This window comes from Tetrao urogallus (genome assembly GCF_951394365.1).
Source record: "Tetrao urogallus genome assembly, chromosome: 10".
Taxonomy (NCBI): Eukaryota; Metazoa; Chordata; class Aves; order Galliformes; family Phasianidae; genus Tetrao; species Tetrao urogallus.
In genome coordinates, this window is record NC_136823.1 from 10,034,516 (window position 1) to 10,058,689 (window position 24,174).

The 24,174-nt window shown below is 42.4% G+C and overlaps 1 protein-coding gene across 1 annotated transcript in view; it reads left to right on the plus strand.

Annotated features, from left to right (window-relative positions):
- The window catches only part of CHCHD6 (coiled-coil-helix-coiled-coil-helix domain containing 6), a gene marked incomplete at both ends in the record, with an annotated part of 109,893 nt that overhangs the window by 23,461 nt on the left and 62,258 nt on the right, over window positions 1-24,174 (plus strand). Inside the window, 2 exon segments of the mRNA XM_079540598.1 lie at window positions 6,125-6,145; window positions 11,088-11,171. Of these exon segments, the coding sequence (XP_079396724.1) occupies window positions 6,125-6,145; window positions 11,088-11,171 (105 nt within the window).

A 24,174-nucleotide genomic window follows, 5' to 3' on the forward strand; every position in this document is an offset into this window, starting at 1 on the left:
AGTGTACAAAAGGAGCTCACAAAGTAAATGACTGTGTGCTCTAACTCTAATTAGAGGGCAAACAGTGTGGAGATATGTTTGTAAATAGTATCTAGCACAATAAATAGAGCAATCTGTCTTTAGGATTCTGCGATGCTGTGAGCTAGATTGACTCTTTCAATTTGCAAACTCATGAAGCATGGATCTTGGCTCTGTCAGGTCATCTAACTGCTATATTTAGAGCACACAGTGTTTTAAAGCTACATTTCAGGCTTCTTGCGTTTGATCAGAAGTCCTAGGAATAAACACTTTGGTTCCATGTGGTTCCATGTGGCATCCTGTTAAAGCTTCAGGAGCTCTAGTGAGAAGGAAGCATTAAAATTGTTTTAAATAAAACTGCTCAACTCTGCCTGCTGCACTCAGTCTATCCTCTCCTCCTTGCCATAGCAGTAACACCTGGCTTGAGGTCCATGCAGAGACTGACAGTTGGTCCTTTGTAGAAAGCCTCATCCCTGATTTTTCCAAGCCTCCTGCCTTGAGTAAGAGCGTGCAGCAGAGAATGGTCATTGAATCAGCACTGAATCCTTGTAGTTCTTACCAACGTTTAGCACTTGCACAGCGTGGAGAACTGCCATTTGCGAACTGTCCTCTCAAATGGAAATCAAAACTCTGCTGGCAGTGAAGTAGATTAGCAAGTTGCTGTTGATTTAAATGTGCCCTGGAGGTTGCAATATAAAAATAAGGAGTATAGTTTTACAATAGCCTGAAATCCTTGTTGCTGTACTTGTTTTTTTTTCTTTTCTTTTCTGCGGGTGATTTCATTATGAAACCTGGATTACAGTAGAACATGCAACCTTGCAGCATTTTCTCTGATTTCAGCCTTGTGGGAGCTGAGAGAATATGTACCTGAGTACCAGCATGTTCACTTCCCAGAGCGTGCAGTGTGATGTGCAAGTGCTCTGGAAACAAGAACCAGTCTCTAGTGGACATCTTGTCTATAGCTCAAAACCACAACTTAATTGGCAGCCTTTTCATAACACTGACTTTGGCATAGGATGCAGGGAATGCTGCAGGCCAAGTCTGAGGTACATTTTCAGAACTGCTTATAGGGGAACTTAGTGCTTACTGCTTCTCTCTCTGGTAATCATGGAAATGAGGGAGATTGTGGTCAGGTCCTTCACTTCTCATTTCTTTTTCTTTCCAGCAGTCTATTAGTATCTTTCTTAATTTTTTCTGCTTTCCTGCTTTGATGTTACTTTGCTTATGAGCATAACTGAATGCATGTACTAGTGTGACACTCACTTTGAGTTCTCTTTAATATGTTTGTTGTGGCCTTTTCTGCATGGCTTCAGAATCCCCTTGATTTATTCTGAATCTTTATTGTTCTGTCTTTCCCACGTACATTTTGGCAAACCCAGAGGTTGGATTTTACCCTGGAAAGATACTGACCCTGTAATGCTGCATGAAGTGTGCTGTGTGTGTGTGTGTGTGTGTGTGTGTGTGTGCAGGATGAAAGAGCAGTAAGATGCAAATTCACAGGACTCATAGTGGGTAAAGATATGATGTCTGAAAGTCTGAGTCTCCACCTGCAGAAGGATTTGTGGGGACAAATGGGATGCATCATCTTGACTGAGGGCTTTCAAGAATTTTCTCACTCAAGCACGTAATTAAGACAGCCTTTGCCTGTACTAAAAAGTAGCCTCGAAGTCACCTCTTTTAAACTGTGGTATATTTGACATATTTTTTTTAAATATAAAGAAATTAGTTTTCTGATCTTGTAGAAGGAACTTTGGGTTCACAGTACTGTATTAGAACTATATTCAGTGGTTGATGGCTATAAATAAATATAAAATGTATTGTTCAAACACAGGTAAAAATTGTGCTAGTGTTTGTAAGCAAGTGTGGATTGGGAATTCCTCCTCAGCTCACATGTTCATCATTTTTGCTGCTTGTAAGCACATGGGTTGATTGTGCAGACTGTCCCGATTCCTTACAGGACAGTGGTTGTGTTTGAAGTATGTGGTATGTTTGACTTAAGAACTAATGTGTTTGATATTTAAGAACCTGGCAAGAGAAAGCTATTTACCCAAATGCATGATCAGAAATGAGATTGGAACGCAAGCATGTGTAACTGTTATTTTCCCCTGCCTGTACCATCCCTAGAAAGCCATATGCCTACCCCTAGGCTGGCTTGATGGGAGTCTGTATTAATGATCATGAGCTAGAAATAATCCAGGAGGAGTTGAGTGGCCCTTGCTCCTAGCTCTTTGAGAAAATACTTCGTGGACTCAGTAGGATCTGAAATATGTTCTGGGATAGGAAGTCATAATTAATTATAGAATTTCCCAATGCCCTCTCTTGGGAGTTCTTTTTCTTTTGGCTAAATTAGTGCAAGTCTTGTGGAGTCTTACATCTAACAGTCTGAGTGGAGATTTAAGCAAGGAGATGAAGATTTAGAGGGAGCTGTTGACTCACCTGCTATCAGCAATAAGCATCTTGGGTGTACAGCTAGAGAGCAAACACTGTAAGATTCCTATAGACGTTGGGTGCTTGTCTGTTGGCAGCCTGCAAAATGGAAACTGTGTGTACGTGTATAAAAGTGGTGATGGGAAAAGAGAACGTGGCAATAGGCTGGAGCATTAAAGCAAGCCATGAAAGCAGATGGTTTACTTTAGATTTTATAAAATAGGCTTCCTTTATTTTGTTGTAAATGAAAACTATCAACTGTCAGTAATGCAAACCTATCTTCCGCAGTGCCGTATCTATTAGAATTGCAGTTGTCCCTGTATTGTAAAGGGGGAGAGGGTTTTTCTGATGATTCCCTCCTTCATATTTGTAGAATCATGTGTGCTCTGTATACTTTAGTTGAGCAGTTTTGTCACAGCCTTGTCTCAAAATGGCTTGCTGTTCAGTTGCCTCTTTGTGCTTACTTTCCTGTGTCAGTTGGTTACATTCCTGACTTTCATTACATTTAATATTGATAGTACTTCGATTTTCCACTGAACTAGAAGTGTTTAAGGGTCTGGAGTGGGTACTGAATATTTATTCTTGAAATTCTTAAGCTCCTACCATAATGGTAAAGCTCGGAGTTGGATTATTGCCTTATGGAGAAATAACTCTTTGCTTATTCAGTGATGATGTCTGGTCATCAAGATGTTAGAATATGTGCTGCAAAGCTCTTTATATATCGATATGAATGCAAAAGTTGTTGCCAACAGCTGTCTTAGGTTTTGGGCACCTGCTGCCTCTCATTTCTTACATATCCCACTCTATCTCTGACTCCTGAAGTTGGCAGTGCCCGTAAAATTATTCCGTGTTCAGATCTTAAGCAGATCACTACCAGTCTGGTAGTCTGAATTCCTGAGTCACTGGTCATGCTGTAGTCAGATTAATTATAGAGCAGCATCGCTGCCCATGGCAAGGTGATGGACATTCAGGTTCAGACTGATTTCACTCAGGTTCCAAAGGTGTTGCCTGTCCTCAGGCCACTTCATCATGCTCATCCCTTTGTCCAACATTACCCACTGCAGAACCATATTCTGATTGCTAACCACTATTTTCATGTTTCTTCAGAGTATGACGGGCACAAGAGAAGTGTAGGTGGTGCTGTGTATGAGTCGGGTAAGAGGAAACGCTGAGAATTGCCCATAAGTATGAAATGCTATTTTGACACAGTATTCATGACTTCACTGATAGGTGGGAAAACATCCCCTGCTTGCAGAACCAGTGTTCAAATGTGAAGTTTTCAGACGTATGGATGCATTGCTGACGTTCTTCCCATATCCAACCACAGTCCACTTTAAGCAGACCGTGTCACATTTTTTCCTCTATAAATACCTTGGATGGGGGTTGTTGATTTGGCCCCAGGTCCCATTTCAATAATAACCGTTTGCTTCTGCTACAGTCAAAGGGAATGTCTTGGTTTGATTTTGACCCCAATAGTGAAGTTCAATATTTGTTCAGCTGTCCATTGGGTTATCCAAGTAACCCACCTGCTGTAGCAGAAGAGTACCAGCAGTATTGACTGAGGGTGCTAAGTGATGGCTTGTGTCCCAGGGCAGGGATTATAATGCTCACACCCCCAACTGGGAGCTGGAAGTGGAATTTGTTTGGTTAGGAAGCAAGGAAGCCAGATGTTACTAATTCCTTACACAGTGAACTTAAACTTTGAAAATACTGTTGGTTGCACTGCATCTCCTATTATCAGCGATGATAAATGCAAGTCTACTAAAAATTTTGGCTCAGACTTAAGTAGTAGTACAATTTAAACCAGTAGCTAGGGTTTTCATTTTTGTGTTTTATTATATTTCATTTAGTCTGTGCTTCACTCCAAGCACAATTATTTTTTCAACTCAGGAATATTTCCTATTGCATCAAAACCTGTTTTAAGTTTCCTCTTCCCTTTCATTGCACTACATCCATCTGTTCCTGTTGTAATAATTTTTCTTCCTCCTCGAAGGTGACAAAATTAAAGCCTGTGGCAGTACTGGCAGAACAAATGCCCTGAGGTTAGCAGCAGTGTAGTTCTACTGTTGTGCATTAGAGTCAATAGGCATACAACAGGAATCGCATCTTAGCGAGGAGTTTCTTCTTCTTGTTCTCTTCTTAGCAACTGTTCGGTGTTACTGAGTCAGTGCCCTGTGGTTATTTTGTCATGGAAGTATTTGTCCACCAGGAATGTGTCAGTCAGTGGCTTAGGTGTCCCAAAGATGACATTCACATCCAGGAATGGTATGCTGGTATGTGTGCCCTACCTGCCGAAATAATCATGCCATAAAGAGTCCTGTTTTTTTTCTGTCCATCTGCTGAGGATGGACAGCCTTGCTATTGCGAAGGTGTTGCTAAAACACTAAGCACATCTGTCCAGATGTAAAAATCAGTGGGAAGAGAAATGTTATTCAGATCAGGCATTTGTCAAGATGGGTCAGTGATTGCTGGTCAACACCTGTTGTGTGTCAGTTTGTTTGGCCAAGGACTTGATGTCAGTACATCAAACCTGTCTGCAGGAAGGGGTGGGCTTCCCCTGGCTGAACTGGAGATGTTTTGTCCCACCCCTCCCAGCTGTTGTGAATGATGAGGATAGGCAATGCACGCAGTGGGTGGCACCTCACCCCTCGCTTACCTGATGTAGCTGCTCTGTGCCTTTAGAATGATGGCAGATCTCATACACACTTCGCTCTGTTGTCTGCTCCCTCTGGCACTGAACTGTGACCAGGAGGAAGGTTCCTCCTGCCCTGTCAACGTCTCCCAAATAAATAATCATCATAATAACAGCTGGCCTTTGTTGAGTTCCTGCTTAGTGAGAGTGCTGCTGATTGAATAGGGCCCTGAGAGGCAGGGAGGGCTTGCAGCCCTTGACAACAAATGAGAACCTCATAAATGCCTTGGCTTCAGAAAGAGGTGTTTATGGGCATGAAATGTTTATCATCTTGCACTTGCTTTGCTGCTGCTGGGTTACTGTGCGAGTCAAAAGTAGTAATGAGTAAAAAAGAGGCAACACTGCAGCCTGCTGGATCTGCTTGGCTTGCTAACAAATGAAGGAGCAGGTGAGGTCAGCTTGGATTTGGGAAAGTATTTGGAATGTGCATGAAGTAGTAGTTGATCCCCTTTGAAGGAGTAACCCCCCAGCCAACTGGCTTTCTGCTGGGAGGCACTCTGAAGTTCTCATGTAAAGAAGATTACTGGCTATTGAGGTCAACTTACGTATTCCAAACTGCCTTGGCAAAAGATGCATGTTCTTCATGGGGAGTTTGAGATGTGTGGCTGATGGTCTCCTTCTTTCAAGTACGCCCAGCACTGCCCCGTCCTCTGGTGTGTGTTGTGGATAATGTTGTGCCTTGGGTGACACCCTGGCTGCTGCACAGCTGTCTGTTCTTAGCCCTGCTCTGTGGGGGGATCCTGCCTCAGCCTTCAGGAGGTTTGCTTTGTTTTTATTTTGGGGGTTGTGTGCTCCTGCTTTAATAGCGCAGTTCCCAACAGGGGACAGCACTGCACTATTTAAGATGCTAGTCATTTTTAAGGAACTTTTCTAAACTTGTCACACTAAAAGCTACATTGTGCAGCAGCAGGCGGCCTCCATAAATCACTGATTTCTCTTTTTCTTCTCTTTTCCTTCCTTTTTCTCTTGCGCTCTCTTTATTCCAAGCCTGAGGATTTGGACGCCTGGGTAAGCGCTCTTTTTTTTTGTCTGGATCTTGCTTATTCCAAGTGTCATGTTGTTACTGTGTGCGTACAGATTGTTATTGCTGAGCACAGATGCAGGATTTTATTTTCTGTCATTACATTTTAAAAGGTGTTCAGCTAGAAAATTGCATATTATTTCCTCCATAAAGGTTTCACTGGTTCCTTTTGTGTAGCTTACAGCTGCTGAAACCAAACTTGATCTGGTGGTGTGTGTAGCTGGTGATGTCAGTGGCAGAAACAGGAGGAAATGAAGGTTACACCAGTACTGCTTTTTAAGGCTGTAAGGCTGCATCTGGGGTCTCAAACAAAGAAAGCAGTCACCAGCCTTCAAGAGAATGAGAGAAAGGGGACAAAAAGCAAGTGGTGTGGTAGGCCTTGCCTGTTTGGAATGGTGACTGCAGGCAGCTCTGCATTGTTGGTGATATTTCTGCTGATACAAATGGAAGTTCAGTCAATGCTCCCCCATGGTTGCTGCTCTGGTACAGCCCTCCCTGTGGAGTTTGCTGCTTACTGTGGAGCATGAAGTGTGCAGGCTGCCCCTTGCTGCTCGTATTGTCCTGTCAGCCCTGCTGTTCTCCTTAGGCTTGGCCAGGAGTGTGCCAACCAGCTGATTTTGGACGTAGTCCTGTACTTCAGTGCATTGCTGTCAATTCCTTTGTCTCCTCTTGGAGCCTTTAATAGTATTTGTTTTTCTCCCCTGCCTCCTGGACTGCTGCCAGGACTGGAAGAGACGTTGGAAAGCATGAAGTGTAAGAACTCTAGAATGGTGAAGCATGGCAGATTGAGGTACCCAGCCCTAACGTCTGCTGTGCTACTGCAGGGATGTTGGTGGGCACCTCTGGAGGAAGCTGGTGACTGCTCTCAGCAAAGTGCAGAACCAAAGCATCTGATAGAGACTTCAGGACTTTTTTTTTTTTTTTTTTTTTTATCCCTGTAGCTTGTTTCCTTGGGTTGCCTCTGACTGACGCTCTGGGTGTCATCTCACTTGTTCCTCTGTGACTGGTGAATGTTTGGCTAAGAAGAAGATAAGTTCTTTTGCAGTAACCTTGCCAGATGCTCTGACTTACTTCTGAGGAAGTAGATTGAGGTATGCAGCATCCCTTCTAGACTGAGTCTCCCTTTCTAGAGATGGGGCTGTTTTTTCCCAGTAGTCTTTTCCATGCTGTCTCCCAGCAGCACTGCAGGTCTCCAGCAGCTGCAGGCTGTGCTCTTGCTGCACTTGATTCCCGCATGCTACATTGCCTACTGTAACCTAACCCTGCCAAGAAGCCCTTCCAAAGCAGACTTCCTTTTTAGTTTTCACATTTAACAAGGTGATGAGAAGGAAACTGTGATTAAGAGTCATAAAACTCTGCTGTTATTTCACAGAGGAAAACCAAAGCTGATTTGTGAATGGACGTAGCTAGAGTGAAGCCTGGCTCTACAAGACCAGGTGCACAGCATGTTGAGCTGTGTGTTGGCTGCAGCTCAGGATGAGGCTCAGTTTCTTGTTTTGTTCAGACAGAACGAACCAATAATTCATTAGCTCAATTAAGAGATTTACAAAATATTTCTTTTGGCCTGGCTGTCAGCTAGCAGGCCAGTGCTTGGATTCTTCAGCAGAGCCAATATGTAATGCACAGCTCTAGAGATGTGCTGTCACAGGTGGTATCTAAATGGACACTGCATAAAGCGTGGGGAGGAGGCAGGGAGTCGCACACACCTGTGCCCCAGCTCTTTGTTGTGTTTCAGGGTGGCATGCAGATAACTTGAGAAACTTTGGGCTGTGAAAAGAGTGTGAAGATTTAAAAAGTAGGTAGAACTTGAAATAGCCCCCAGCCGGTCCAGGTATGCATGCACCTGGAAGCTGTAGTAGTGTGCTTGTAGCTTATCTTCACTGTCTTTTTGTAGGGATTCAATGCTTTTAATTTCATTACAAAGAGTTCGTGAGCACTTCCTAAATGTATCTGGTGGTTTTGTGCAGAGGGAAATTGCTTGTCGCATACATTCTGTTTTGCAAATATTTGTCCTATTTTACTATTCAGAATTTAGAGTGCATTTGAATATTCTACAATCAACTGCAATGTGCCTCCCTTCCCTCCTTGTTTTTTCTCACTCCTGCTTGATATGACAGCCTGTGTTCTACAGTACAGTTTCTTAGATGTCATCTCCCTGCTTTGGTCATCTCTTGCATGCCACGTTCCAGCTCAGATGTCATTTCTGCAGCGTGGATGAGAAATGCAGTTTTCCAATATCTGATTTTCAAACCTCTGTCTTATCATGCACATCTTTCCTCCTTCTTCCATTCTTTATTTTTAAAGGCCTTTATGTGAAAAGTGTTTCTGATGCTTTGTTTCCCACCTGCAATCTCAGTCCCCTGTGAAATTATAATCATCTCTGACAGCCAGTTCTGTCTGGGACATCACAGGCTTCTGACTTCAGGTGGGGAATAGGAGGCACTCTAGAGGAGTAGAGGACTAGAGAAAGTCTTAATAAATATCCTATGTTCATTGAAAATGTCCCCTGCTGTCTAGCCCAGTTTGGAGCAGTGAATATTTGAAGTGATGTACACCCTGACTGTACCATTCATACTTCAAACATCATCATGAAGTGTACTAAAGTTTCTGGTAATAACAGCTGGGAGTAGAGGGAAACAGAAGCAACTTCCAAGCAGATATTTCACTCCATAGAATGTTTCTCAGTATACTTGAGCAGCTCTTTGAAACACTGAAAACATGTTTGAATTGTGAGTAAAAATTTGCACTGCAAACTCTGGTTCATCGTGCAGTTTAATGGTGGTAAAGTGGGATTATCTGGGAAATAGAGTGGTGTGTATGCTAAGGTCTTGATGCCAGCATTGTTGTAAGTACTTTTTTGTTCTCCCAGAGAAGTCTGCTTCCCCAGAAGAGTAGCACTGCCATGTAATTCATTTGCTTGGACTACGGAAAAACTTTCTTATGTTTTATAGCATTGATCTTTTGACTGTTTTCATCTTGTATTACGCTTTACACTGAGAGCAACTTCTATCTTAATTGTGCAGAAGGGACAGCACTCCGTTACTCTTCTTTCATTTCCTTATATATTTTACCCTTAAGGAAATGTGAAGCACTTTTCTAGTAATCTTATTTTATGGGTATTATGCAGAAAATTAGTAGGAGAATTGAGGTCCTTTGCTTACCCACCAGACCACTGTCCCTTCTCTCTGTTTCATTTCAATTGAAGTTGCTTAGTCCCATTCAGAGGGTGGATCTGTGTTCAAAAGGATCATCCCAGTTTGCTTATCAAAAAAAAAAAAGAAATTCTGGCAGTCAGGAGGTGCCCATCAGTGCCCTTGTTGTTGCAGAGGTATGGCTCATCTCTCACCTGGCCTCCCCCTCGCCACGTTTCATCTGCTGTGCAAGCTGGAGGTTGTACAGCAGCTCCAGCAAAACCAAAGCCAGAGCTTTTGCTGTTGAGCAGAGCCTTTGAGGACAAGGCATGCAGATGTGTCTGCAGAGCTGGTGCCTAATCGTGGCCCTGTTGGCTGGGCTGACAAACATGAGAATGAGTTGGTTTTTTATTTATTTAAAACACACACAGACCCCCAACCTCTGTTTCACGTGCTCATACTTTACTCATCAGCCATCTCTCACTGTGTGTCTTAAAGGCTCTTCTTAGTCCTATTTATACTGCTGTAGTTCATCAGCAGGGGAGCAGAAAGAAGGAAATGCGTGGCAACTTGCTTTCAGATGTAATTTTTCTCATTAACAATGGCTGTTGGCTGTAAAATGACAGGTCTGAGCCCACGGGGATGTTTCTGTCCCAGCTGTTTAATCACGTTGGACCAGCATTTTCTGTGATTGTACCACCATTAAAGTTATGAGTGGTGCTGCTGGGATGCTGTAGGTTAGCAGGGTGTGTGTTCATGGTGAACTGACTACTCGTTTAGCTTTTGAAAGATCTTCTGTGCAGTGGTAACTTATGAGGCCCCAGAGATCTTGGAGAGGGATGGGAGGAGAAACACAGGTGCCATTCTTCTAGCTATTGTTGCTTTTTATTTTTAGATTTAAAAAGCTTGACCCAGTTCCATCAATGCCACATTTTCTTAATGCTAACTCATCTTTGGAGTGGGAATGCAGCAAAGTGCTGCCAGTTGTAAAGAGCTGAAAGGTGAAAGCTGTTGCTATAAACAATTTTATTATTACTTTTTAAACTGGGCATTGTTTAATTGATGACCGGGTAAGGCCTTCAGCGTGCTTTTGTATACCAAACTTTGGAAGCATTGCACTTAAGAAGAAAGAAGAGGAATTCCGACCTTCATGTTCCTTCCAAGTCTGTATCATCCAACTAGAGCTCTGGGTGTGCAGCCTGGTATTGTACGTGCAGAGATGTGCACTTAATTGTTATGGCAGTGGCTTTAACTAGGTGTGCAGGAGCACGTGTATGGTCTGAGAGTGTGTTGCTCCATGAATGTTATAACACAGCCTTGCGTTGGGTGTTTCCCTTATGATCGCAGGGATGCGTTACCTCTGTAGAAGTTTTCTGACACTCACAGTAGTGTCTATGAAATGGAGGACTTGAGGCTTATTTTTAAGGTAACGTGAGGGAAGTTGTAATAAACGGCATGGTTCATGAGATGCACTTGAGTAAGACAGACTTCAGAAAATGACGGTAGGAAAGTCTGGACGCATTACCTTTGTGTAATTATAGGCTTTCATGTAGAAAGAAGTGAAACCAAGGTATTGCGTTTGAGTATGTTACTAACAAGTGTTTCAGACCTGTGGGTTTAGTCCCAAGTGAACCAGAACACAGAAAGTTTGAAGCTGCGTTGGCAGGGATCCCATACATTAGACCTGAGCAATGTGGATCTTCTGAGTTCCAGTCTGCATCCCACGTGCTTTCCATGCCCTCGTGCTCTTCACCTTTAATTTCTTCTTCTACCGATTCTCCTTTGTTCTTCTTCCCAGGCTGTGGAGCTGCAAGGCAGGGAGGCAGAGCTGAAGCGGAAAGAGGCCTTCTATAAAGAGCAGTTGGCGCGCATTGAGAGGAAGGTAAGGCAAGTTGTCCTTTGTTTGCGGCCTCTGGGTATGAATGGGATCCGTTGTGGATCTGAGCAGAGAGCCAAGAAGCACCGTGCTGACACCGGGAACTGTCAGCACCCTTTGTCTGCCCCCATTCCTTATGTAATTAAATGAAAGCTGTGCAAACAGAGCCCTGTGAAGATCTCGCGTTTAGAGATAAACGCTTTGTAACTAGATGATTTTGAAATAAAGTTCATAGCAATTCAAACTTTTTTTTTCATTGTGGGGTTTAGATGAAAGCTAGATTTTCTGTGCTTTTTGTTTTGTTAAAAATCCTTGTTAGGTCTCTCTTTCTTAAATCACAAATCTTGCTCTAAATATGAATTAAAGTTGTATTATTAATTGTCCTCTGGGGAGCCCAGCAGTTCAAAGGATGTTGCTGCAGAGCACTGTTTCTTGCTGGATAAGCCTTTGAAATGAACTTGATTTGAAGAGACGCTGTCAAGCATCTTTTAAGCCTGAAATGACCTTTGAAAATCCATTTAGGGATTTGAATCTCTCCCCTAAATGTGGGATTTGCTTCTCTGTTTAATTGTTTACCATGATGAGTTTTTAAAAATTGATGCCATAAAAATAGGAGCAGCCATGCTGTTCCTTATGAACTAATGCAGTTTTTACTTCCTGGCAAAATGAAATAATATTATAAGTAGTCTTTATTTTTTAATAAATGTGGAGAGTAATGTTCTCCAGTTTGAAGCAATTAGACCTCCTGACAGGGAGTTGCATACATCCAATTCATTCTTATGTGACTGAAAAATGCAAAGCAATGTGCAAGGTGGGTTGTAAAGAGATGGAAATCAATCAGCTTTACTACTGCCATGTAGCATCATGGTGAATATGGAATGCAGGAAAATTACAGATTATAGAAATGACAGAAAACTACTGGCACGTCTTTTCCCTTTCTCGTTCCTTGCTGCTGCATGGTTGTCCATGCAGCAGTTTGGTTTGTTTAAGCTATGGATGGTAAAACATGCCCACGAGCATTTTCACGTGATACGATTTTGCAACACTTTAATCTATACAGTTCATTAAAAAATAAACAGTTACCACTTAGTGCTGCATTCAGATTTTAAATTCTATTTCTAGATAATGGGGATTGTTCAGTGAAATTGCAGACAATCCTGCAGCTATCGTTCTAATTATCACAGTTGTCCATATGTTCATACGCAAAGGGAATTTTTTGCAGTGTCTTGGTCTCACGCTGTGTGCTGCCATTACGCTCTTCTCTCCAGATCTGGTCTCACGAGACAAAACTGCAGGGAAAAATTGTGTGTGTCCTTTATGGGCAGTGGAATGGGGAGATGCTTGTGACTGACCTGCATTGTGCTCTTCTTCAAGGCTTATGTATTTAGTTTTCCTTTTCAGATCTGCGTCCTTTATAGCTTCTAAACAATGCAGTGTGGGTTTTTTGTTTGTTTTGGTGCAGGATCGTTTTGGGGAGTAATGTTGCTTGTTCATAGCCCTCTGCAAACTGTGGAGATACACAGAGACTGCCTTTGAGTTCTTACCTGTCCAAAGAAAAAGGAGATTAAGAAGCGCAGGGTTTCTTTTCTCTCCTGAAACACTGGGAAGTTTCTGGCCCTCAAACACTAGCATCTTGTTCATAATAAAATGGAAGAATGCCTTCAACTGTTAGACTGGAGTGGGAGGTGGTGGGGGCTAGAAAGGAGAGGAGAGAAATGTACTTGAAACAGTGTAATAAAGCTTAATTGTATTAGTTTTGAAAAAGGTTTTCGATCTCTGTGGATAATTTTATTCCTATAATGGTTGGAAAGATGGAAAACACAGCACAGAGCAATCTTTTTTATTAGCTGTTGCTTTTATATAATTCTGCTTTTATTTGTTGAATACACGCAGACCTTGATGTGTATTTATTTATTTATTAATCCTTCAATTGTGCCCAAACCTTCCACCTCAGGCTTTTATTTATGTCTGTGTATAAATACATGTGTAGCATGCATGCATTAAAAAAAAAAAACAAAACAAAACAAAAAACCCTGCAACACAAAACAACATTGGTATATTAGGAAAAAAAAGGCAAAAGCATCAGAGAGAATGAGTTGAAGGAGAAGTTTCCTTTTTCTGCTGTTGCTGGAAGGGATGGCCATCTGGAGCATGGTCACAGCTTGTCTGAAGGTGCCAGGAGATGGGGTGGCTCAGTGTGGAGCTAAAAAGCCAAATGTCCTTCTAGGGTCTGTGCTGTGAGGAACTCCCCTTGTCCTCCCCTTTTCCGTACGTTCAGTTTGCCTTTGTCCCCAATTCTTCCTGACAACAGAAGTCAAGATGGCAAGTTCTCTAAGTTTGATTTGAAGGAATTTTCTGAATGGTTGATGGAAAGAACTAATCACCTTCCCGGTAGGATGCAAAGAGCTGCTGTGTTGTTTCTAAGAAGCACACTACTTGTGCCAAAGTAGCTGCTGTGCTGTGTCAGGCAGGCTGTCCTGGTTCTCCTGATGGTGGTCAGCTTACGAAGACTGCGAGGTAAGATGCAAACAACCAGCAAACCCCTTTGAACAATAGAATCCCCTTGGAGAATGGCTTTGAGAACGTCTGAAGAGCTGTCGATTGCTGACACGTGGCTTGCAGCAGAAGTTTATTTTCATTCAGTATTTTTATTTGCCGTAATGGAACTTGGGTCATTGCCAGCATTCTCGTCTCAGCCACTTTTTTCTGCACTTGTTTAGCTCTTTGCCTCAGTATCACGTGGCACTGCGTGCCGTGGGTTAGCTATGTGCACTATAAATTCTTTCTCCAATTTCAAATAGTTCTTGTCCTTTAATATGCCTTATGTGAAGGGGATGAAAGGAGTTCTTCATTAGTCATTCTCTGTAGATTTCTGTTCTGTTCCCTTTTTTACCTTCCCACTAAGCTTAGCAGTCCTCACCTTTTCAGCCTCTGTTTGTATAGGTGATATTTTTCCAGGTTTCTCATTCTGCTTGGTTATCTTTGAACCCTTTACCCTGCAGTTCTGTCTTTGAGATGTATTGACCAGAATTGAACTCAGTAGTTCCCCTGAACGCGGCAGATTGTGTGAATATATTATCCCTTTATTTTGTAATCTCTAAGAGAGTGCTGTAATCTACTGGACAGAACACAGAATTGGAAGCAAAAAACTCCTCATTTTCTAATAGCTGTTTCTCTTTGGGGAGTTTGAAACAATTACTTAGTCCATCTATCTCCGTTACTCCATCTGTAAGATGGAATAGCTTATAAAGGGAGGGCAAAGTGTTGTGAAACAGTAAAGCTGTACAAATGCTAAAAAGGTTTTGCGTGAGATGAACTGCGGGTGTACCTTATTTCAAATAGATCTTAAACTGGATTTTGCCAGACAGCTTTTTATTAAAATTTTCACAGGAAAGGGCATGTATTAAGAAATAACTGCAGTGTTTCTTTTGGGTTTTTCCCCACATCTTCTATTAAAATTCTGGAAGAAGAAAACCTGAGCGTTCATTTTATTGTTCCATACTGACCAACAATGGCTGCCCAGAGACTGAGTGCAATATCAGGGCAAGTATATGTGATATCTGCTCCAAATGCTTTCTCAGCCTGTGGTCATTTGTGACTCGGGTACTTCCTGAGATGTCTGTGTGTTTGCTAATCCTAGATGGATTGCTATTTTCCATAGTCTAGCCTCTTCTTGAGCAGTTCCCCATTCAGCTGTATGTTGTGTGAACTCTGTGCTTCCTTCTGTGTGTTTTGAACAGAGATTTTGTACCTGTTAATCTTGTTGCCCTTTCCTTATGAGAGCTGTGACATTAAGTTCTTGCCTCCCTTTACGCCCCTCGTGGTTTTGTAGATCTGTGTTTCTTGATATTATCTCTATTCAGGCTCAAACATCCTCGTTCCCAGGTTTTTACCTGTGGAATTCTTACCAGACTTAAATGTGACCAATCAGGATGGTTAGAAAGGTTTTCACCCCTATTCAATCATCCTGGAGAGATGGGAACCAGAACTGCACGCGTAATGATCATTATATGCGGATATGCCTTGAATTTATGTGGTAGCCTTATGAGAACTGTCATTTGGTTCTGTTTCTTAGGGAATGCTGAATGCTTGATTTGCATTTCTGACTTCTGTTGAGCAAATGCCACGCACTGCTGCTTCCAGCACTCAGCTCTGAGTGCAGATTTGGACACATGAAGTAGCTGTCCTAGGATGGAACCGGTAATACAGTTTCTTACTGGGAGATGCTTTTTCTATCTGCCCTTTGTGTCAGGTTGTTAGGGTTTGTGTACGTGTGAAGGGCTGTCATCTTCTTATACTCCTTCTAAAATAAAAATAAGTTCCACAATGTTTTATTGAACAACTGCTTTGTGGAGGATTGGGATACTGGCCATGCTCTTAAGCTTCCCAACTTTAGTTACAGCAGTTCATTGTAGGTGTGGGTTTCAGTCTCTTGAGCTCTTTGGTAGTTCTTGTTCTGAAGTAGCTGAAGTATTTCTGTGATTGAGAAAGATGCAGGAAGCGAAGCCTTTGAACTGACCACTTCTTACATGGCCATATGTAAGCGCCAGGAGTTCGGAAGTGATGATATGGACCTTCTGTTCTAGCCCTGCTTGCAATGTGGCTGTCTCATCTCCAATAAGTAGTCCAGTAATGAGACCTGGGTACTGTGGTAGGAATGGTTAAACGTTTTTAACTCTAACTTGAAACAATGGTTTTACATTATATCCATGTAATTTGGAGTTGTTTCACTAAAAGTGGGTCTCGATTCCACTGTTACAAATGAGATTTTTTTTTTACTGTAGAGTTTCCCTGGGTAGAGTGGATGAGAGCTGGGCCTGATAGCTCTGAAATGAAAAACCCTAGAAATATGCAGTTTGGAGGCTTAAGCTGATGTTGTTTCAATCCTGAACGTGTTACTGATAAACAGGGGCAGCAGGAGCTTGTTTCAAATCATTAGCATACATACTGTCCAGAACTGGGATTTGTGTTAAGGATTCTGGATATTCATTCTCCTTCCATCTTCAAATCGTAGAAACATCTTTTAAAAGAGAATGATAAGAAAGAAATGCAGTCTCTCCTACAACCCTTTGGATACCAAGGGATTTCACTTAGCATGTTAGTTGTATACTTTCTCCCAGGTTAATATTTGTTAGATTTGTTTTGCTATTGCTTGGTTTAACCTAACCAAATTTAAGGGCAGTGCTACAATACAGAAAAACCTGTGTAGCTGTTTGAGGAAGTGTGAAGCGGTGGAGAGGCTGAAGGTGATCTCAGCAGATGAAGTGAAACTCCTTGCTGTAGTTTGATATCTGTTCTTTGTTTGGATTTTCCTAAGCTGCAGCTCCCATGTTATCTTCTATTAGGTGGCAATGGACTACTGAGGGCGGTGGGTACATTAATATGCAATGTTTTCTGCTTGTAGCTTTTCAGAACAGTAAGTAGCAGAAGAGGTATTTGTAAGCTGTGGTGCATTTATGCAAGTGGGAAAGGAATGCATTAAATAAATAGATTTTTTATTAATAAAGTAGACTGCACTTCTTTCTCTGCTTAGTGTCACGAATCTTGTAATTTTATGTGTGGCACTCACCTGGTTTGTTTAAATGAATCTTCTTGCCATTGCACTTACCACGTAATTTATGTTTGTAAGGCATTCAGTGTGTGCTAAATGGGAGAGAGGTGAACTTACTCTTGTTTGTTATTCTTATTGGCCTTGATCCTTGTTCTTGGAGCAGCTTCCCGCTCTGTGGGGCAGAGCAAACCGATGTCCCTTGGCAAAGGTGGCAGGGGCTTCTATTGAAAGAGATGAGGAATCCATTCCCTGAGTTGTGCTCCTGGGATGTTTCTGTATCTGTGAGAGCTATGGAGCACTCACCTAGCCTTGCAGCAGAAAGCTACGGAGAGGTGTTCTTGAACTGAGCCCTCTGCCCTCTCAGTGGGAATTAAACATTCAGTGCCCTTTTCTAAATGAGTTGATAGTTCCTGGCGGGTGTCGCTGACACCATTTATTTTCTCAATAAAATGGCCTGTAACATCTTAGGGCTGCGTGTGAGCTATTGCAGTGTGTGTAATGGCTGCTTTGTTTGCCCCTGGTCACTGTATCACCAGTTGCTAACTTATTGCTCTATAAAGTGCTGTGGGGTATTCTGAGGGAGAACAGAGAGCATGAAACTAAGCGGTTCTCCAAAGATGCCTTCTCCTTTCAGTAGTAGTCCTTGTCCCCTCTTTCATAATTTGGTTTTACAATATTTCCAATTTCCATTTTTTCTTTGCCTAATTTGTTGAAATCTCATCTCATCCCCTGCTGCAAGCCTTCCTCTTCCCCAAACTGCTGTAGTGCATTGTGTGACTCTGCAACAGCTCTGATCCACAAAAGTGGTTTTCCTTTCAGGCCAATGGAGCAATATAATGAAGCACCCAGTTCATCAAACTGTTGATTTCATCTTCTGAGTGCGGGAAGGTTAATCCACAGTATAGTTTTCTGAAATAGACTGACAAGATCCCTCCTAATCATCCAGATCTCTTCCCAGTTGCTTGGGCTGGCTGTCTGACGCTATGGTGTTCCCTTTCAGGCTCTAGCCTTGGATTTTTAGAGAAGCAAAATTTTATCCCATTTGTCAGTGAAGTTTCGTAGCAGCAATAAAATGAAATAATAACAAAACGGGAATTGCCATCTGATGTGCTTTTGACCTTCCATCCTCCTCCTCTCTTTCAGTTACTCACACTAAATGTCACGCTGGTGGAAAAGGAGGGGCTGCAGCATCCCCGATTCCTACTACCTGCTGGTACCCACAGGGCAGCGTGGGGCAGAGGCTGTGCTTCCACTGTCTCCCCACAGCATCCCTGTCTGCAGGGAGAGGCTGCTTCGTGCTGCCACCCTCTGCCTTAAGCCCACTTCAGTGCCCTGTGCTCCGTTCCCCCGTTTTATGGTTGTTTTGCTGAAAGCTTGTAAAGTTTAGTAGTTAATGTATCGCAGCACACCAGCTTTTAGAGATCAGATAAATTGATTGGTAATTTGATGAACTCAAAGAACATCTATAACAGCCTAAATAAAATGCGTTAGATGTCAGCACTGCCTCTCTGCCTTCTCTGCAGCCTGTATGTTTGCTCTTCAATATGTGTTGACTGATGTACAGTACATTACATCAAATTACGAGCAGCTTCTATGCAAACAGCAACTAAGTGTTTTCTTCCTTTTCAGTCTTCAGGATTACTGTAGAGATGCATTTGCAGTCTGTGTGCTGAAGGGTGAACTGTCAGAGCCTTCCGGGTGATTTTGTTTCCCTGGCATTTAGAGTACCTTTGCAGAGGGGAGAATGATGCTTATGGGCTGCTTCGTCTTGGAGGAATTCATCCTCAGGCTCGACTTGTGAAATAAATGTGGCAGCGTGTGGTTTGAACTTACTGTTTTAACACTGAATTTAGCAGCTGAATTTAGATAACAATCTGGTATCTGGTCTCATCAGTGTATCACTATGAAGACTTGTTAAAGGCAGAACAAAAAGACTTAGAATGTAATCTTGTCTCTTTGTTAGAGCTGAGCGCTGGAGTGTTTGTCCAGTCTGGTCCATAAAGAGAAAAACAAGCCATGCTTTTAGTGCTTCCTTTTGAGAGCTTTTTTTCATTAGCTGATGTTTCTGATACCCACCCTCCCCCCCTCTTTATATTCAATTCAGTTTTCCCTCCTTATCATTCGTTTTCTTATTGCCTGAGTTTAGAGTTCTGTTTTCTGCCTTTGTGCTGTTTATAAGCAGAATGGTATTTATAAGTGTGTGTACATACAGGTAGCACTGTTAGCAATAAAGGCAGTGCTGCTTTCTTAGTGGAAATAGGACACACGTGTGTATATATATAACTTATTATATACACATGCACACATGGTTGCTCTGTCTGTCTCACCTATGTTTTGCTGTGGTGTAGTGCTGTAGCACCAAGTACGTTATCCCTCTACAACAAATACCAGGGCTGCCTGTTATTTCTGTGTAATTGGCCAACCAGTGTACAATTAATTTTTGTCCCTGTTATTGCAGTATTGGCTATTTTATGAAACTGTGGAAAGCTAGCACAGTGAATTGATTAAATATGTTGCAGACCTTAGGCCGAAGTCTGTGTGCCTGCTGGGATTTGGATGATTGAAGCTTGCGTTCCTCCTGGGATATTCCAGATTTAGACTTGGCCTTGGAAATTGTTTCAGGTAGACAGAACTTCCCTGTGTGTGGAGTCCACATGCACAGGACCCTGACTTTGGGGAACGTGAGATTTCTCTTTCAGCCTGCAGCGTTCCTTCTGTGTGCAGTAGGAAGAAAAGCATCAATATTGCAACTAAAAATAAAACCAAGGCTTAGGTGCATATCAAAAACATCCATACATTCTTGCGTTGCCTTTATAGAACATGTGTTTATCACATCGATTTAAAATATAGTTAATAATTACTCTGAAAATTGGGCAGAACATCTCCAATTTGTCCAGAATTAAGTAGACCAGGGATCAAACTTTGAAAACGGACTGCCCTGCATTGATGGTGGCTGCACTTCTGAAGGGAGGGTGCTCAGTGGTTTACTGTGGATGCGTTAAACGCGTGTTTCATGACAGCCTAGGGCTGCTTCTCTGAAGGTTTTCCCCCATCTGTCATTCATTTTAAAGAAAATTATAAATAAAAAATGCTATTCCAATTCTTGAACGTATAATGCATGTTCCCAGGATGACTCAGAAGTAGCTTGTAAATAACATGTTTTAATATTCTTAAATGTATGAGTGCTGGGAGGCTCACTGTGAGGTCTTGAACCACTGCAAAGGGTGTTTGTTTTTGTCTGTCTCTGTGTCTTGACCCCAGGATCCCTATCTGGTGAGTCGTCTGCTTGTTTTTGGGGTTGGCCAGTTGTTCAGCTGCCCATTCTGCCCCCAAACAATTCTTGTCTCAGTTTACCATTAAACACCTTGAGTCTAATAACGAGGGTTACCTGAGTCACCCATTTGCTGTCTAGTAAGTACATTGTAAGTACAAAATAATGACTAATTTTTTTGGTGTTCTGTTTTTACTGTAGGTAACAAATGCGTCTCGTGGTCTTTAGTGTGAAGGTCCAACACTTAGGCATGGGGAAAGAGGGGGGGTTGTCCTGTTACCTGCGGATGGGAGGCGCTGCAGAGAGCGGCAGCACAGGAGAGGCAGAGCCAGAATGCTTCTGTGCTGACAGCCTGCAAGGGTCAGGAGGAGTGAGAGGTGGGAGGGGGAAATGCAGAACTGAGATGAAATGCTAAGCCTCTGAACTGAGAAGGCTTCCAATAAGTATGTTATTTCAAGAGAATAGCTAGCATTTCTTTTCCTGCCCAATTACTGCATCTCAGCTCTTTTCTTAAGGAAAAAAGATGTAATTCCTTCTTTCCCCCTCCTTGTTCTTCTGAACACAAGCCGTGCTTTTGCTTGTATAATTCCAAGATGCAACGTTGCTGTGGGCTTGCATGCTTGGGTCAATCCAGGAGTGCCTGGATTTATTTTTTTTCCCTTAGGGATGTTTTATGATGTATTGGATGCTATACAGAAATAATTTGATTTGCCTTGACAAGGAGCAAGCCTTGAACTGACTGGGCTGTGGTTCCTGAAATGGGGAGGACAACTCATACAGACACATGAACTGCTGTGTGCCCGCCTGGGCATGTATGTGAATTGAGAACTCTCAGCTGCTCTCCAGAGCTGTTATTTTTTAAACATTAATTTTCATAATAGCTACGTAAACCCTAAAATTTCCTCTGGTCTCCCAGGGGATTACGAATAATATGAGGTCTTTCACATTCAGGTCATTCCTTCAGATAGAGCTTCCATAAGCAGTACCAAAGAGCCATTGCTTCCTGCTGGCTAATCATTCACTTGTGTGGCACTGAGATAACATCTCTTTCTTCAGTAAGAGGCAAATTTTTGTTGCAGCAAGAAAAAATAATTGTCCTAGCTGTTGGTTTTTTTTTTGTTTTTTTTTTTTTATATGGGATGTGTGTCCCAGTGAAGAATAGAGAATTTGTTCCTGTGATGTGTGAATAGGGCAGTGCTGGGTTACAAATTTGGGTGATTGGTCTCTCAGTGGAGAGAGGATTTTGCTCCAGGTCTGCAGTGCTTGTGGATTTATTTCCTCTCTATTTTTTTTTTTTTTTAGGCCAGGTTTAGTTTTGTCCCTTCTTTGCATTCCTTTTTGCATTTCTGAGCTCCAGCCACCTCCAGCTGCAGTCTTACAACGTTTTATATGTTCCTGGCCAGGAGGTATAGGTGATAAACTCATACTTTGCTTGTGAGCCTGAGAAGCCTGCTTATGACACTGTTCCATAAGTCTTTTCTTGTCATACCCTTTATCCGTTATAGCAAGACACCCTGGATAATTGTAGATGCTCATACTTAGATTTTTCTTTTGGAAAGCATACTTGTATGGATTCCTTGTTCAGCTGCAGTGTCCAGGTGTGCTGTCTGCACGTAGTATATCTTGCTATTGGAGATATTGCTCAGAAGTTAAATTCTGAGAGTAGATTTAGCTGATGTCTGAGTGTGTGGTACGCTGCATGTGATGCTTTTCCACTTACCTTCTTGAGATGCCCTTGTAGCAAAGCCTTACCAGAATTTTCTGGTTTGAAGTTAAGAAGTAATTACTCCTATTATTCTGTACTGGAGAAGTGGGAAACCCTGTGCTTCCTTTCATCTACCTTGGTTCTGTATTGCAGGTCTAATCTGGTAGTGGCCTACTGTTGTTGGAAGCTGCAGGTGATGGTGTGAGCCAGGGCTGTAGATCCCTGCTGGAGGATGGAGGGATGAGTTCTGTGTCTGCCTGGGGGAGCTGGGTTTCCATATTAATGTTTCTTTCTCAATAGCCCCACTGTGTAAGCGTCTCACTCCTCCTTTGACTGCTTTTGGTCCTTCTGCTCAGAGGAGCCTCTCTTTGCAAACTTCTCAAGCTCTTTGTCAGCGATATTTCTTCAATGCTTTGTCCTCTTTGGAGGATGCAAAATGACACTGAGAACCATAAGAAAAGATGTCTGAAAGCAGGGAGAATGAGACCGTCAAATGTTGGAAAAGAAATTGCTTACAAGTACTTCTGATTTCTGCCTTATCCCTATTACCATCCTTCCTCCTTTGTCCTCCTTTGGTTTTTATCTTAGGATAAACATTATATTTATTTTCAGTTGTCTGTGGGGAGGATTTCAATCCATTTTGAATAGCAAAATAAATATGATGCTGGTGTTCCCTTCTCCAGAGCAACTCCTGCCTTGCAGGAGAACCAGAGGTTTTATGGCAGGTATCGTAAAGGGGGGCCAAAGGGATCTCTGTTCTTCCATTTTCTTGCTATCATTGCTTTGTGTTACGTTTTATCATCCTTTTTAACTGATAATCGGTGTTTCTTGGTAAAAAGAACCCAGTAACTGTTATTTACGGATTGTAAAATAAATACACTGTTGCTGTATATTGTCTAAGCATTTATTAATAAAGAGGAATGAAATCAGGTTGTTCTCGTAAAACTACTTTTGAACTGTGGAGCTGGGAGTTTTTTCCGGGTATTCATTAGCTAACATTTCTAGATCACTGAAAGATAAGTGAGCATGGTCTCCATTCCAAAAAAAGTGATTCCTATGATGAAGGTTAGCATTTATCAAAGTAGCTTTTGTTATTTCACTTTCTGGTTGTCCACCTATTGCATTTTTCTTCAGATGCGCTGATTACCAGTAACCTGAGCTTGAAGTTTTGAATAATGAGCTCCTGAGCATCTCCAGACGGAGCTGCAGGCCAGCGGGCACTTCTGAAAGTATGGATTTGTCTGTGTCATTAACCACATACAGTGACCTGTGAAGTCCTAGCGGTCTTTCTGGCCGTAATCATTAAACCAGCCTGTACCACAGGATAAAATGGGAAGAGAAGCTGCAAGCGTAGGGAGAGAAACCTGACTGAAAATACAAATATCTTCAGAAAACGCTCTGGGAGTAATAATCATAAAGAAAAAGTACGGTGGCAAAATAAATTGCTGCTGATGTAATTTTTCTTCCTTTCCCAAGTTTGCCTCTAGTATGGCAGCTTCTCTTTCTTCGATAAATAAATGCAAGGATGAGAATTGCTGCCAAAAACTGTCACATTTCTGGAACTTTCAGCCCCTGATTATTCACATTAAGTCTCCCCCCTCCAGCAGTACGGTATTCTGAATATGTACACCCACCATTCTGTCAGATCTGTGCAGTCTGCGTCTGGTTCATCTTCTGTGTCTTTGATGTGCTCCATAACGTAGGCAAAGAGAGGTCTGATAGTCTCTCTAAAAACCTGACAGTTTGTGTGACAATCTGTCCACGGATCCACAGGCTCCTTGTCAACCAAATGAGCCTTTGAATATCGGAGGTTTTCGGCACAGTGCTTGCAGCATTGCATATGCACTAAGGGGAGAGTACAACAGGCTTGCTTGTAACCTGAGAGATGCCTGCGTTTTCCTTAATCATTTCAGGGACATCTCATCATTACTCGCTGGCTGGTTCTCAGCCCTGCACATGTCGGGGTTATTTAGCAAAGCTTGATTTACTGGAAGCTGCACATGGAGAATAATTTGCAGTTGAGGGTAGAGGAAAGACCCTGGGAGGGGGGTGGAGCTCGCAGGCTTTGGTGTGCTTCTGGCTGTTTGTTTGTTTGTTTCTTACTTTTAATGACTCTCTTCCTTGCAGTGCTCTTTACCCATGGATGTGGTGCATTTTCTTCAGTATTTTCCAGTCCCCTCGTGCATTCCTCTGCCGTGGGTCTCTCCTGCTCGGGGGCGCCTCTGCATTGCTTCCCTTAGTTACCTGTTCTGGAAAGGAATGGGAGTGTGGATGTGATTTAGAAATGAGACAGGAGCTGTTCAGTGGGTCGGTTGCCTGCAGTTTATGAATGTGCTGAGGGCTGTTCTCAGCAGAGGGCTGGAGCTGTCGCGTTCCTGTCCGAGGCGGTGGGAGTTCTGATGGAGGTTCTGTCAAATCCTAGCTTTGGCATGATGGCATCTAACTTAGCTGTAATATCCTTCTCGTTTCTTCCTGAAATAAG